We start from the raw sequence: 14,409 nt of genomic DNA, 5'->3' as shown, positions 1-14,409 counted from the left end.
TAATCGCGATGTGGCTGTTCTATCATGGCTTGTGACTAACGGAACTTTTGTGATAGAAATAAACATATGCTTGAAGACAAATTTCGAACGGCATTTTCAAAAATGGCTCTGAGCACTATGGGACTTAACATCTATGGTCATCAGTCCCCTAGAACTTAGAACTACTTAAACCTAACTAACCTAAGGACAGCACACAACACACAGCCATCACGAGGCAGAGAAAATCCCTGACCCCGCCGGGAATCTAGCCCGGGAACCCGGGCGTGGGAAGCGAGAACGCTACCGCACGACCACGAGATGCGGGCGAACGGCATTTTCAATGAAAATATCAAAACAGCAGATAATTTTAATTTGTACACTTCTTTGTTAAAATCTTGCACAATTAAGACACTGGACATTGCCAGTGTTTTAGACATGCGGAATACACGCTCACATTGCAAATCACACTGTGGGTTTTATCAATTTGAAATGTAAATCTAGTAACTAAAACGTAGTAGAGATAGCTATGTAGTTCTTTGCAGCATTAAATCCATAGTTCAGAAGCAAGCACTTTCTTGCGATGGCGTACCTAAAATAAGTGTAACATAAAAAAGGAGAAATGCCATTAATAATAAATTTCAGCGGATTTTCGTTTTAGTGGTGGTAGCAAAACGGTACACTTCGTACTCCGCGACGCAAAATGTAAGTTCGTTGTAGGCCAAATACACAAATGAGATTCGTCACTGCTAAGAGCTCTTATTAAACTAGTAATCGAACCATTTATTTCACAGTCGCAAAATTTCTGCGGTGTGAGAATTCAAGTAATGTCAAAAAGAAAGTATGGTGCCATGGCTTGTTGAACTGCTACGTCAGAGTGACATGCAATGTCACTTTACCGCCTTTGCGTTTGTATCTTTGTGACGTCAGCGAGCTCTAATTACACTGGCTGTTTACTCTTTCTCTGTGAGATGCAGCGTAGCGCCTGCGCAGAAGAGGGTGTGTTTTTTTTCCCTTCCTCTTCTTTGTTGTTTACTTGTATATCAGCTGACTTGGTGCTTTCAAAGGCCAAGTTAACGTAAAGAGGGAGAGGAGATGATAAGGCAGAGAACGAAAAGGGGGAACGACAAGCGCTGCAGAGAGAGTCTGCGTGCGACCATGAGAAGCCTGGGAAGAATAGAGACTAATTGGGAGAGCGACGCTGTTGCATATGCACAACACGTCTGCTGTTACTGCACAACTCGAATAACAGACCCACCGACTTCCCACGCGCCGTGAGAAAACATTTCTTTACGTGTCGTCTATCGTGTGTCTCGTGTACGACTACCTACTGACGCTCTCAAAGTTTAATCCTTTCTAATCGTCGAGATTAAATTGGTGTTTTTCTTCGTCTGCAGTCCAAGATAAATGTACTCCTTTGTATGAGTGTATTCATGCAAGTGATCTCCCGACTTCTGTACAGAAAACGCGCTGCCTGTTACGAAACAAACGCATAGAAGAATTTCCTGTGATGTTACTGCGTATGCTGAAGCGCACAACATGCGTGTCCAGGAGTCTGTTTACAGATGCCAACAACTCGCAGATATCTGCTGTCGGTGTAAGCATTTCAAAAATAACATTGTTTGTTACCAGTGGACGAGATATCTGTTGCATAATATAAGATCGTTCACGTATCTTTTGAGTGTCATATATAGTTCTTCAAGAGTGAAAAACTGTGCCGGTTATCATTGATATTAATGAATTCACTGCTCTGTTTAGCACATTCATAACAGCTGTCTAACCGTTCGGACTTCGCTACCTTTTTTTGTTGTGTATGATAAATATTCGCCACAATAATACAGAGTGAAAGTTACTATAGTGGGCAAGCCCTGTAAGAAATCAAATTTGTGTTTAAGGGAATAGTGTTCGATATTTAACTTTTTTTTTTCATTTTAGGCCTTAGTGAAAGAGAAAGCGAGCGTTGAGGAACAAAACATACTGACAGATACTTTTGGGCGATATCACACGTATTTACGGATATCACTGACAGAAAGATGCAATTTGAGATGTAAGTATCTTGTAACTAATTTATAAACCGATGTTTACCATGGTAGCAGTAGGCTTTGTTAACATACTATATTTTTTTAAATATTTCCGATTGTTTCAGTACTCGCAGAATATGCAAAACATTTTGTGTGTCGTTGAAACAAATACTTTTGTGTATGAAATGTTGCATACCTTCATTAAATTATGTAATATGGCGTAATCTTCTGGAGCATTGCAGCTAAGGTTAAAAAAGGTGTTCTATAGAAGTGTGCAATGAGAATATCATTTATAATTGGTAGCCAAATATCTTGTAGAAACTTGTTCACGTATTACAGATTCTTACAAGTACATGCCAATATATATATTCCCTAATGATATTTGTGGTTGAACAACCAGAGTGAATTTAGGATGAACTCAACTTTCCACAATCACAATACTAGCAGTAATTTCCATAGACTATCCATTCCTCTTGAGGGTTCTGAATGGAGTTTTATATTCTGGTGCAAAAGTCTATAAAAGGTTACCAGTGAATATCAGGCAGGAAACTGAACTTTCCCAAATGTATAAAAAAAGTACAAGAATGACTCGTTAGCCATTCTTACAATTTGATATTTACAGTCAGTGTAAACACTATGTATGGTAACTCTAATATTGGTAGTAGACAGGCCCATGCTTTTCCAACACATAAGCTGAGAGTAGTATGTGTAAAGCTACACATTTTCAAAATAGCTGTTTTTCTCCTAACATCCGTAAGAATAGCTAACTGCAGAAAAACAACAGGTCAAAAATTTTCAAAATTTCTTTTATTGCAGAAGTCATAAAGTGCTTCTAGTAACTTGGTATAATTAACTCCTTACTGCAGAAAGAGATCATGTCCTAGACATGTTCCCTTTCTGCTGTGAACTGTGTGGAGAGTTTGGTATCATCAGGAGAAACTTGAGAAACCAGGAATGATATTACACTGTTAGTAAGGTGATAAAACTCATATTTGGATCATCACAGAAGAAAGACAAATTTAGGTTGTTCTCATAAAAACAGCGAACTCCACAGACTATGATACTTGGTGGTCAAGACTCTACATAAAAGCTTCCCCTAGTAACAGTTCTTATGGAAAATGTTTTCCAAAGAGGCAAAAGATTTCTTTTGTCCTGTCAATCACAAATTTAGTTTCAATAAAGATACACCACCGATAGCTCAATGTAAGATAAACATCAAAACTATGTGAACTGATAGATTTTATGTAAGAAATATTAAGGTGAATCTAGAACTTCCCAAGGAACCAGCCTACAAAGCCAAACTACATATAAACATCTTAAAATGGATCATATGAAATAAAGTTTAATTTATGTTCTGGAAGAAAGGCTGCATTTTTGGAATGAAATAATGACTTATCTGACCACAAAGAGAGTGATGAAAAGGAAGAGTATTATAAGCCCATTGACTTAATTTGATATAATATTGATTGCAATGTATTTAGTTTGAGGAAAATAAATAAATTTTCTTCCTCAAAATATATATATTCCACATCTTTTGCTACAAGAAGGGAGTATGTCAAGTTGAAAAGGAAAAGAAGAAAAAAATTGGGAAATACGGAAGCGTCCGATCCCGCCCGTCTGCTTTGACTCATGACGTCACAGATATGGCGGAAACAAAAACAAACACACACACTTTCCACAAGAAGCCTAATGACACTAACGGGACAAGCGCGAGAAATGAGGTGTTTTGGGTGGGGGGCAAACTAAATATAAACAAATTTAGACGCCTTGCGTAGCTGCAACGTGTAAGTGAAGACAGCCATGCATGAATACCCACCCACCTCCCCAGGGATCGTAACCCCTGCAACCCATAGAAGATAAAGATGCTTCAGTAGCTGATTAGTGTTTTTTGTCTTTTTAAAAAAAAAATCTCATGGGATAGAACGAACAGATCAGAAAGATAAATATAATAAACTAAAACAGAAATTCGAGGAAACAGATAATTAAAATAAGTAATAAGTGTTTTTAAATTAAAAAAATCTTACGAGATAGAATGAACAGATCAGAAAAGTAAATAAAATAAGATAAAACAGAACTGGAGACAGCCACACTCAAACCAAACTCCGTGCCATCATGACGTCACACACGACAACACCCTTACGTCACGGGTCAAAGCCGACACGTGGGATCGGACGCTTCTGTCGACCCAAAAATTGAGCTGCTGGGAACACAAAATGGATAAAAATTACGAAATTTAAATACCTTACAACCACATATTTACAGAAAAAGTGTAGAATAATTTTACGTTAGAGTTTCTGTATAAAAGTTTTTTGACTCACCTGTAAACTTTGAAGAAGGGGACTTGTTCCCTTTCTGCAGTTAAGTTTCCATATAATGTAATCCAGAAGTAATTACAAAAATATTGTTTTCAGGAGATTGGCACTAATAATACTTTGTCGTCAGTATACTTCACATAAATAGCTGGCAATTGTGGCTCCAGCCTTTTAGTGTAGCTTTAGTATGGTGTGACTCATTCCGCATTCGTAAAGGCTTTCCTTCCTGATCTGATTTATGGAATATAATTATGTTTGAATGTGTAAAATATAACACTGTAATACTTAAATTTAGTTTTTAAAGTTTTAGATCATTATCCTTGCAGTGATTCTTAGGTATCAGTAATAAGTTTTACGCAAACATTGAATTCAAGGATGCAAACATAACTGTCATGAAAACTATACACAATATTGTTATTTAATCAGTTAGCCAGTTTCATGTTCTGTGGATCGTTATGCATGATAAATTGTAATGACATGGAACAAGTATTTTTACATTCATATTGCAAATTAATTTGTAAATGTGGCTACATTTTATCCACGCTAACAGAACAAATATAGTTTTTGTCTTCAGTTGCACATCTAAGAGTGTGATTGTCATCAAAGTATCTGTAGATGTTTACATATTATACAAATCTAAAGCACAACAATATGAAAACAGCAGCTGAGTAGCGTACCCGGAGCAAGAGCAGTGGCTTTCTCCGAAGTACCTGTTAGCTGTTTTTCTCCTGACATTCATTTTTTTTATGTTTTTTGACCTTATCCCTCATCTTCATGGGGTCAGCATGTTAACCTGGATTTAGCTATGTTAGTGGTGGAGGGTGGCTAAAGTGCAGTTTTGGCGTCAGCGGCTTTTCTGCTGTGTGTTGCTGTTGACCCTTCATTTCCATAAGCCATAGCCCATCAGATGATAGTGTACAGTAGCAAAAGAGAATCGTTGAATCTAATGAGTTGTTTCAGCAGAAGATACAAGCTTATTACTTTTGTTTTCAACTTGGGGAGCACAATTTTACCTTCCCCTCTGATGGCTCTTTCGTGAGTTCGTGCTTGGTGCACTTGAAGACCTGAGCTATTGTGGGCCTTTCTTCCTTCCAGGGCTTCATTCTCTCACGCCTTGCTTTTTCGTTTTCGCCTTTCCTTTTTGGCATTTTTGGTCCTCCTTTGGGGTCTGACCTCCCCTTCTAAATTTTCTCAGTGTAAACCATCTGGGGTGCCAGACAGCCATTGATTGGCTGGTTTGCAACCTTGCTCCAGGTCATGTTTATCCCCTCTTCGTGTCAATGAGTCAGCAGTGACAAGTGTGATACAATTATTTGCGCCGCCGATATTGTCATCCCCAACTCGACAGGCTGTGGTGGGGCATGGTCATTGCCATAACCATCTGTGATCACCGTCGGGCTTTGCAGTGCCTTAAGCAGCACTTGTCCTCTGCTGGTCTTATTACCTTTAAAATTCTTTGCACCAAAGCCCATTACTTAATGAAACAGACCAAGTGGGTGTGTTGGGAATGCTTTGCCTCCTCCTTAGGTTCTTCTGTCCCTTCGTCACAGATGTGGGCTACGCTCTGCACCCTCTGAGGTTACCAATGGTAATCGTCCATTCTGCATCTTGTCCTTCCGGGTGGCCTTTGTATGAATCCATTGGTCCTCACAGAACGTTTTGTGACCCATTCTGCAACGGCTTCGTCATCAGCCTCCTATCCGGTCACCTTCCTCCTCTGGAAATAGTTGGCTGAAGGTTCCCACATGTTTTACCAAATGTCAGGTGAAATCCTACAATAAACTTGTTACTGAATGAAAACTTATTGTGGCCCTCTCTTCTTCCCATGATTCAGTCCCTGGCCGCAATTCCAACCATAACCAACTGCTTCAACACCTCTGTCCTCCACGAAAACAGTGTCACCTCCAATTGCTTAACCACATTTGGCTCAAAGGTGAGTTCCCCTCTCTGTGGAGGGACAGTATTGTGGTTCCTGTCCTTAAGCCTGGTGAGAATATGTCATCTGTTGATAGTTACCAGCCGATCAGTCGGACCGGCATTGTCTGGAAGTTATTTGAATTGATGGTGGCTTTTTGGCTCAGTCGGGTCCTTGAATCTCCAAACTGGTACAGCTTTCGGCAGATACAATCTCTGCCTGTACACCTGTGTCAATTGGAAACCACAGATCAGCAGGCCTTTTCTCAACACTGCCATCTTGTTGCAGTTTTCTTCACACATCTTTGTGCCATCACGTCTCCGTAACACTCCATGAGTGGGGTCTTCAGGGCCTCCTTCCCATATTTATTCTCGAGTTTCTGCCTCACTGGTCACCCAGGGTTCAGGTTGGCACTGTTCTCAGCTCTCTGCAGACTCAGGAGAACGACATTCCACAGGGCTCTGTAATTAGCTTCCTCCATTTTTTTTAATCACTACTGATGGACTCGTGTCCTCCATTGGGCTATGATTTCTATATCTGGACTAGTTCCCATTCAGTGGCCTCTGCAGAGCAACAGCTCCAGAGTGCCATCCAATGCACTTCCGCCTGGACACTCTCTCACAGTTTCACTTCTCCCCACTTCCAACATGTCTGGTGCATTTCTGTTGCCATACTACAGTCCATCCCAATCCAGAGCTTTACTTCAATGCCCAATGCCTGACCGTTGTTCCCCAGTTCTATTCCTTGGGTCTTCTTTTGGACAACAAGCTTAGTTGGTTGCCCCATATCCATCTCCTGGTGGCCGTGGCTTCTGTAAACTCAAAGTCCTTTGCTTCCTTGTTCACACCTCTTGGTGTGTGTATTGTTTGACTCTTCTCTGCCATTATCAGGCCTTAATTCTGTACTATCTGGACTATGGTTGTCAAGTTTACGACTCACGAGTCAGCTGCCCCTTCCACACTGCTCCTCATGGACCCAGTCCAGCATCATGATATCCATTGGCCACCAATACCTTCCCCACTAGCCCCTTTGATAGGTTTCTGGTTGGCACTTGGACCCTCACCTCTTTCGGTTGAGCGGTCCCAGCTTCTGGTTTGCAATGCCATCACTATCTGCTCTTTCACTGCTCTTTTTGCAGCTTAGGGAAGTGACTTGCCCATTGCCCTCCTTTGTGTTGGTTTATCTGTTGGGCTCTGCCTTGCTTCTCTCCACCATGATTTCCATCTTCCCTCTCTGCCCTGTTCCTCATGTTCTCTCTCGAACATTCCCCCCCCCCCCCCTCCCCCCAACCCCCAATGTTCCTCTTTTCTGTATTCCAGCGGATCTCTTGTTTCTGTTGTTTGTTCCACCTGCTCCTATGGCAGCTCTGGGATGTGCTGTTGTTTTTTACACCATTGGCTCTAAATTTGCTGATCACATTTAGTATGCCTTCATGTCTTCCATTGGCATGGAATACCATCTCTTGCACGCCATGTGTGGGGTGGCCATCTATCGGGTCCTCTGCTTCGTTAAATGGTCCTCCCTCACATGTATTTTGTTATGTATGGACTAGATAGTGGCCCTTAGGCTACCACTCATTTTCCCACCATCCCTTGGTCTCTGCTATCCGTGAACTTCTCCGCAATCTTGACTGTGCTGCTCGTTCAGTTGATTTCCTTTGGGTTCCTGGCTACATGGGTATCTTGGGTAATGAGCTGACTAGTGGGGCCACCAACTACCTCCTATTCTCCCTTTTTGCTCCGTCATGATCCCACTCTTGGGAGACCACACACTCTGTGCCCCTCACCCCTCACCCCTGCATTTCTTCCTCTGTCTAATAAACTTCATGTGATTAAGGAACTCCCACCATGTGGCATTCTTCCTTCCTTCCTCCCTCCTCCTCCTCCTCTCCCGGTGGGAATCTACCACTCTCTGCTGTCTTTGTATTGGCTGTATCAGGTTAACCCATGTTTTTTTACTCCATGTGAGCCGTACCCTTTGTAGTTCTGGGGCCTCCTTCATGGTGACCCATATTGTGGTTGACTGCCCTGTTTTTTGGCCCTTCATTTTGGTATTGGAGTCCTTTGGTTAGGATTGGCATTAGTTTGGGAGGCCTCTGGTCTTGCCTCCATGCCGGCTAGATCACCCATACCCCCACTTTTCCCTACATTTTGTCTGCTATTTTGTGTCATTTTGTTTTGCCTTTTCTCGTGTCTTTGTCCCCTGGTGCTGTTCCAATTGTCATGCTCATGGTGTGATGTGACGTCGGGATGGGCCAGTTGCAGTGTTGGTGCCCCATCGTGTGCAGCACCTTTGGTGCACCCCTGCTCTTGCCCTTCCCCCCCCTCCCCCTCATTTATTCTTCCTGCATCCCAGCCTCTCTGTTTGCCCATTTTCTGGACTGTGGTGTTTGTGTTGTTCCTCCCTTAGTTTCTGTCAGCTTAGGTCGTGGGATCAATGACCTTGCTGTTTGGTTACTGATGTTTTTATTTATTTCTTGTATTGTTTGTTTTTCAGGATATGACAGGAATCTTGGGATACCTTTTCATATACCAATGTTATAATATGGTTATGAGTGGGGGGAAAGCTGGATGTGGTGACGGACTGATTTGTAGTGTAGTTCAAGGTCTAGGTTGAAATGTAACAGTTCGGTTGTGGGTTTGCAAAGCCAATGAATGTGACTGGGGGTAAACTGGCTGTGGTGACAGACTGGTTTGCAGCGTAGCTCTACACCTACATCTGTACTCTGCAAACCACTGTGAAATGCATGGCAGAGGGTATGTCTCATCATAACAGTTATTAGCATGTTTCCCCTGTTCCATTCACATATGAAGTACAGCAAGAGTGATGTTTAAATGTTGCTCTGTGTGCTGTTATTAATCTGATTGGTCTTCAGATTCTTATGGGAATGATACATAGTATCATCACTTAAAACTTATTCTTGAAAATTTGTAAGTAGGTTTTCTCAGGATAGTTTACACTTACTTTCAAGAGTCTACCAGTTCAGTTTCTTCAGCATATCTGTAACACTCTCCCATGTGTCCAACAGAATGGTGACCATTTGTGCTGCCCTTCTCTATATATATTCAATATCACCTTCTGGTACTATTTGGTGTGGCCCCACACACTTTATCAGTATTCTAGAATGGGTCACATGAGTTATTTGTGAGCAATCACTTTTGTAGACAGATTACATTTCTCCAGTATTCAACTAATAAACCAAAGTCTACCACTTGCTTTACCCATGACTGAGCCAGTGTGATCATCCCATTTCATACCCCTACAAAGTGCTACACCCAGGTATTTGTATGAATTTTCAGCTGTAACTTATTGATATTATAGGATGCTGCATTTTTTCTTTTGTGAAACACTTAATTTTACATTTCTTAATATTTAAATCCTGTTGCCAATCTTTGCACTACTTTGATATCTTATCAAGATCTGATGGAATGTTTAAAGCAGCTGCTTTCGGACAGTACTTCATTATAGATAGCTACATTGTCTGCAAAATGTTTGAGGTTACTATTAGTATAGTCTGCAAGGTCATTAATATACAGCAACAGGGCACACCTGACTCTCCATCTACATTGGTTGATGACTCTCCATATGAGGTAACTTTTTGTGTCCTCCCTACCAAAAAATCCTCAGTCCAGTCACAAATTCCACTTGACATCTTATACGATCATAGTTTTGATAATTTGTTAGAGGTTAGGCTGAAATTTTACATTTTGGTTATGAGTTGATAAAGCCATCTAATGTGACTGGAGGAAAACTGCCAGTGTTGATGGACTAATCTGTATGTTTATGTGTGTTTTCTACGGAAATGAAAACCAGATGTACAGTGAACAATGGCAGACTTGGTTTCACAGCTCTAAACCTCATACAGTCCGAAATATTTGATTTTAAAGGATGGCAATTGCACCGCAATTTCTGCTGAAATACACAGGGCAAGGGTTGCCTGCACTGTATTGCTGCCTGCTGTCAGTGGCTCACACAATGGGCAGTAATGCACAACTCATAAAAGTAGACAAACATCACTTTCAGTACAATTAACATTTATTTGTATGGCACATGTATGTTTTTTCTAAAGAAATGAAAACTAGAGGTACAGTTTAGTGACAAGACATGGTTCTAGTGTCATAAACACAATTGTTAGCGGCATGGAAAATACACTCACAAATAGCCAGTAATGTCACATCAGATGTACCTGTGTCACTTTTGGAGATTTTCAAACTGATCACCTTTTGCATCAATACACTTGTGGAGACGAGAACAGGTGACTGTTACACGGAGTGTAGTGTTTCCACAGATATTGCTGCATACACAGCAGTAATACATTCTTGCACATCAACTCGTGTCGTTGGAGGCTCATGGTACACAAACTCCTTCACTCTGCGCCAGAGAAAGTCTTTTTAATGGCATAAAGTTGGGGGGGGGGGGGGGGGGGGGAAGGCTATTTAGCTCGCAGGACCTCCACATACTATCCACCTATTTGCTAACATTGCATCCACAACTTTTCTGGAAACGTGTTTAGTGTACGGGGCATCCATCACACTGGAACCACATTGATCAATGTGTTTCCAATCCCTTATTCGTAAGAAGGGACAGTGTGTCTTGCAGAACTAATGTATGTTGTCATCCGGTTAATGTTCCCTGATAAAAATAGGGACCTACAAAATGGGTACCATTGATGCAGCACTGAACAGTGACGCCCCATGTCACTGATGAACAACCGTGCAGAGCCAGTAGTGATTTTGCCCGGACCAACAGTGCATGTTCAGCAGATTCACATGATTATGATTTGTGAATGAAGCTTCATCTGTAAAGCATCCACAGAAGTCAGGATGACCTTGCAACCACTGAACTGCAAAATGACAGAATTCAGTGTAGGATTTAAAGTCATTCCTGTACAGTTCTTGGCGGACTGAGGTATGATACAAATGAAACGTATGCCTGTGTCACATTCTTCACACACTACTACGGCTTACTCCATAACTGTGTGCAACCTGTCTGCACTCGCCTCAAGATTGTGCAGTGCAGCAGCCCCAGTGGGGGTAGCACTCAGTGTATACTGCTGCAGCTGTGGTTGCATTTCTATAACACTCGCCATAAATTAACTTCACATCTAGGTTTTATTCATTACTCAAGGTCTGCATATAGATGAGATGACTGCAAATGTCCCAAGCTATACCAAAACGGGGAAGCACTGTCCGAAGCATACGTGTGATGCCTCACAGTGTATTTTCCTGTTTGACGCCTACAGCAGTACAGTAGGCCCGAGAAAGAGACACTAGTAGACTGATCAATAAGGTAGAACATGCGTACTGACAGTGGTCTGTTCACAACAAGCTGCAGGACAGTGCAGCAAACCTTGCCCTGGGAATTATGACAAAAACCACATTGCCATTGCCATCTTTTAAGTCTAACATTTCAGAATGTATGAGGTTTAGAACTGTGAAACCAAGTTTGCCATCACTAATTGTACCTATAATTATTATTTCTGCAGAAAAAAACATGTATGTGCCATTATAAAAGCCTAACTTTGTGTTGAAAGTAGTGTTCATTGACCTTAATGGATTATGTATTCGTGCCCATTGTGTGAGCTCCTGACGTAGGTGCTTCCCTGGCCAATTGCATTATTTTCATTTTGGGAATATACAATGGCAGAGTTAGCTGAGATGTCCTGCATATAAACAATTTAGGAGACATTCTGAGCAGTCCTCTTGGGTTGTTTACTGATTATATTGTCATTTACCATCCAATAATGTCATCAGAAGACCAGAATAAGTTGTAAAATGATTTCCACAAGATACTTATATAATGTAAACAGGGACAATTGACACTAAACAATAAAAAAAATGAGAAGTCTTCCACATGAAAACTAAAAAACATTAAACTTTGATTTCACGATAAATGAAGCAAATTTAAAGGTTATTGATTCAACTAAATTCCCATGGATCACAACTTAAATTTGAACCACCACATAGAAAATGTTGTGGTTAAGGTGAACAAAAGATTGTTTTGGCAGAACAAGAAAGTGCAATAAATATACCACAGAGACCACAGGAGGGTATAGAAAATGTTCAAAGAAGGGCAGCTTGTTTTGTATTATCACAAAACAAGGATACAATGGCCACAGATATGATATATGAACTTGGATAGCAATCATTAAAACAATGACATCTTTTCACAAAGGCAAGATATTTTCACAAAATTTCAACCACAACTTGCTACTGCAAGTTCGAAAATATTTTGTTTATTCCCTGCTGCATAGGATAAATGAACATCTTAATAAAATGAGGTATATCAGAGCCAGCTGTTTGTTTCCCCCATGTGCTATTCGAGAGTGGATCACTCGAGAAATAGCATTAATATGGCTCTGTGAACCTTCTGCAAAAGACTTAAAGAAGTCCACAGCTTGTGGTATAGTGGCTAGCACTGCTAACTCTGGATCATGGGGTCCTTGGTTCGATTATTGTCTGGGTTGGGGACTTTCTCTGCCTGGGGACTGGGTGTTTGTGTTGTCCTCATCATTCCATCATCATTCATGTAAGTGGCTAGATTGTAGTGTGTACAAGTTGCGAATGTGTACAGGTGCTGATAACCGCGCAGTTGAGTGCCTCACAAACCAAACATCATAAAAACACTTAAAATTAAAAGTGTGAATTGCAGAACAGTCTTATAGATGTAGGGTAGCATCTAACTTGTGGATTTTTTTCCATAAAGATATCTTTTTGGTTCTGTGAATTATGGCACAAAAAAATCCTTTGTTGATGGCTAACCTATTTTCCCAGGACCTATCATTTTGTCTCCTGGCAAATCTATTACGAGGTTTCAAGATGATGTCCTCTCTCTTCCCAGATGTCTTTCCGTGAAGAGCTAGGATGAAAAATGTACTTCAGAATTGTAATATCAGGCAATAAGAGAATATTTCAGCTAAAGGTTTCCAGATAGCACCACAGGAGACAGTTCCAAGAAATCTGCATCATCTGTATACCATGTGCTCCTCTCCTTTAATTCTGGGCAAAATAAAATGATGGGCTACCACAGCAAACTGCCAGTGTATCTTGTTACTCCATATGTGGGAGAAGTGACATCACAATATCTAGAAGTGTTTATGAATGGGCTTAGGTGGACTGTTTACCATGTGCTTGTTGAGAAGCCGAGAGTCCAGACTAGAGACAGTGCCTTTTCTTAAGCATTTAACTGAGAAATGTTGGCAGCTGGCAGCATTCACCGTGAGGTGTGATGAGAACACAAGGGGTTGTTTCAACGGCTGATTGTAAGTATCCAACGAGAAACAGGGGGCAAGTGATGTGTTCCTCCCTAATGTGAAAATAATCATGGAATGTGCATTGTATTTGGAAAAATAGTGGTAGACCATATTTATATTCAACATAAAAATAAGAATAATTTTGTGGCAGACAGTCAAAATCACTACTTGAACTATTAATTTAAGTTGAGTTTTTTCTCTTGTTAACTGTAGCTGAGCTTCCTCTTGACATCACATTTGTGAAGCTTTGCCATTTCTCAACCACACTATCCCTTACAACCTAACCTATACCTCAGGCTACACTAAAAATCAGTCCTGTTTCACAACCTTCATTTCAAGGAAAAAAAAAACGGTAATCTGTTAACAAAAAGTTTGTGACCATAGGCGTGAATTAAAGGAAACTTAGATGAATTATTTGTTGTTCATATCCTTATAATATGAAAATATGTTGGGCCACATTGTAATATAACTGAAGCAGACTACTTCAGACTGAGTGTCACAGTGCAGAGGTAACACAGTGAGCTAGTATTCATGAGGACGGGAGTTCAGATCCCTGTTCAGCCATCCAAATCTACATTGTCCATGGTTTTGCTGCATCAGTTAACATAAATAGTGGGCTGTTTCCTTTGAAAGAGCGCAGATGATTCCCTTCTCCAATCTGAGCTTGTGTTCTGTCCCTAATGACCTTGTCATCAACGGCTCATTAAACCCTAATCTTCTTTCCTTTTAACTGTTTTGACTTAATACAAATTCTGTCATATGAATAAAATCCAACACAAGGAGATAAATATTATGTGAGAGGGGGAATGGGGGGGGGGGGGGGGGGGGGAGAACAAAGAAAAATAATGTTGGTGACTGTAAATTGCAGTACATTTGGAATCTTGTTGGTGATGGTGTTAGGAGGTGTCGGAAACTGAGTGTAAGAACTGAGGT

The 14,409-nt window shown here is 40.8% G+C and overlaps 1 protein-coding gene across 2 annotated transcripts in view; it reads left to right on the top strand.

Moving 5' to 3' along the window:
• Positions 1-1,025: 1,025 nt before the first annotated feature.
• Positions 1,026-14,409, top strand: part of LOC126424814 (molybdenum cofactor biosynthesis protein 1) — a 134,035-nt gene continuing 120,651 nt past the window's right edge. Inside the window, exons 1-2 of one of the 2 annotated variants that reach the window (XM_050087606.1) lie at positions 1,026-1,573; positions 1,912-2,023. In XM_050087606.1, the coding sequence (XP_049943563.1) occupies positions 1,487-1,573; positions 1,912-2,023 (199 nt within the window). In that variant the 5' untranslated portion in view covers positions 1,026-1,486. The remainder of the gene's footprint in view (positions 1,574-1,911; positions 2,024-14,409) is intronic. The other variant, XM_050087607.1, reaches the window with a different exon arrangement.

This window comes from Schistocerca serialis, chromosome 10 (genome assembly GCF_023864345.2).
Source record: "Schistocerca serialis cubense isolate TAMUIC-IGC-003099 chromosome 10, iqSchSeri2.2, whole genome shotgun sequence".
Lineage (NCBI taxonomy): Eukaryota > Metazoa > Arthropoda > Insecta > Orthoptera > Acrididae > Schistocerca > Schistocerca serialis.
Note: the sequence above shows the minus strand (reverse complement) of the source record. Positions and strands in the feature narration are given on the sequence as shown.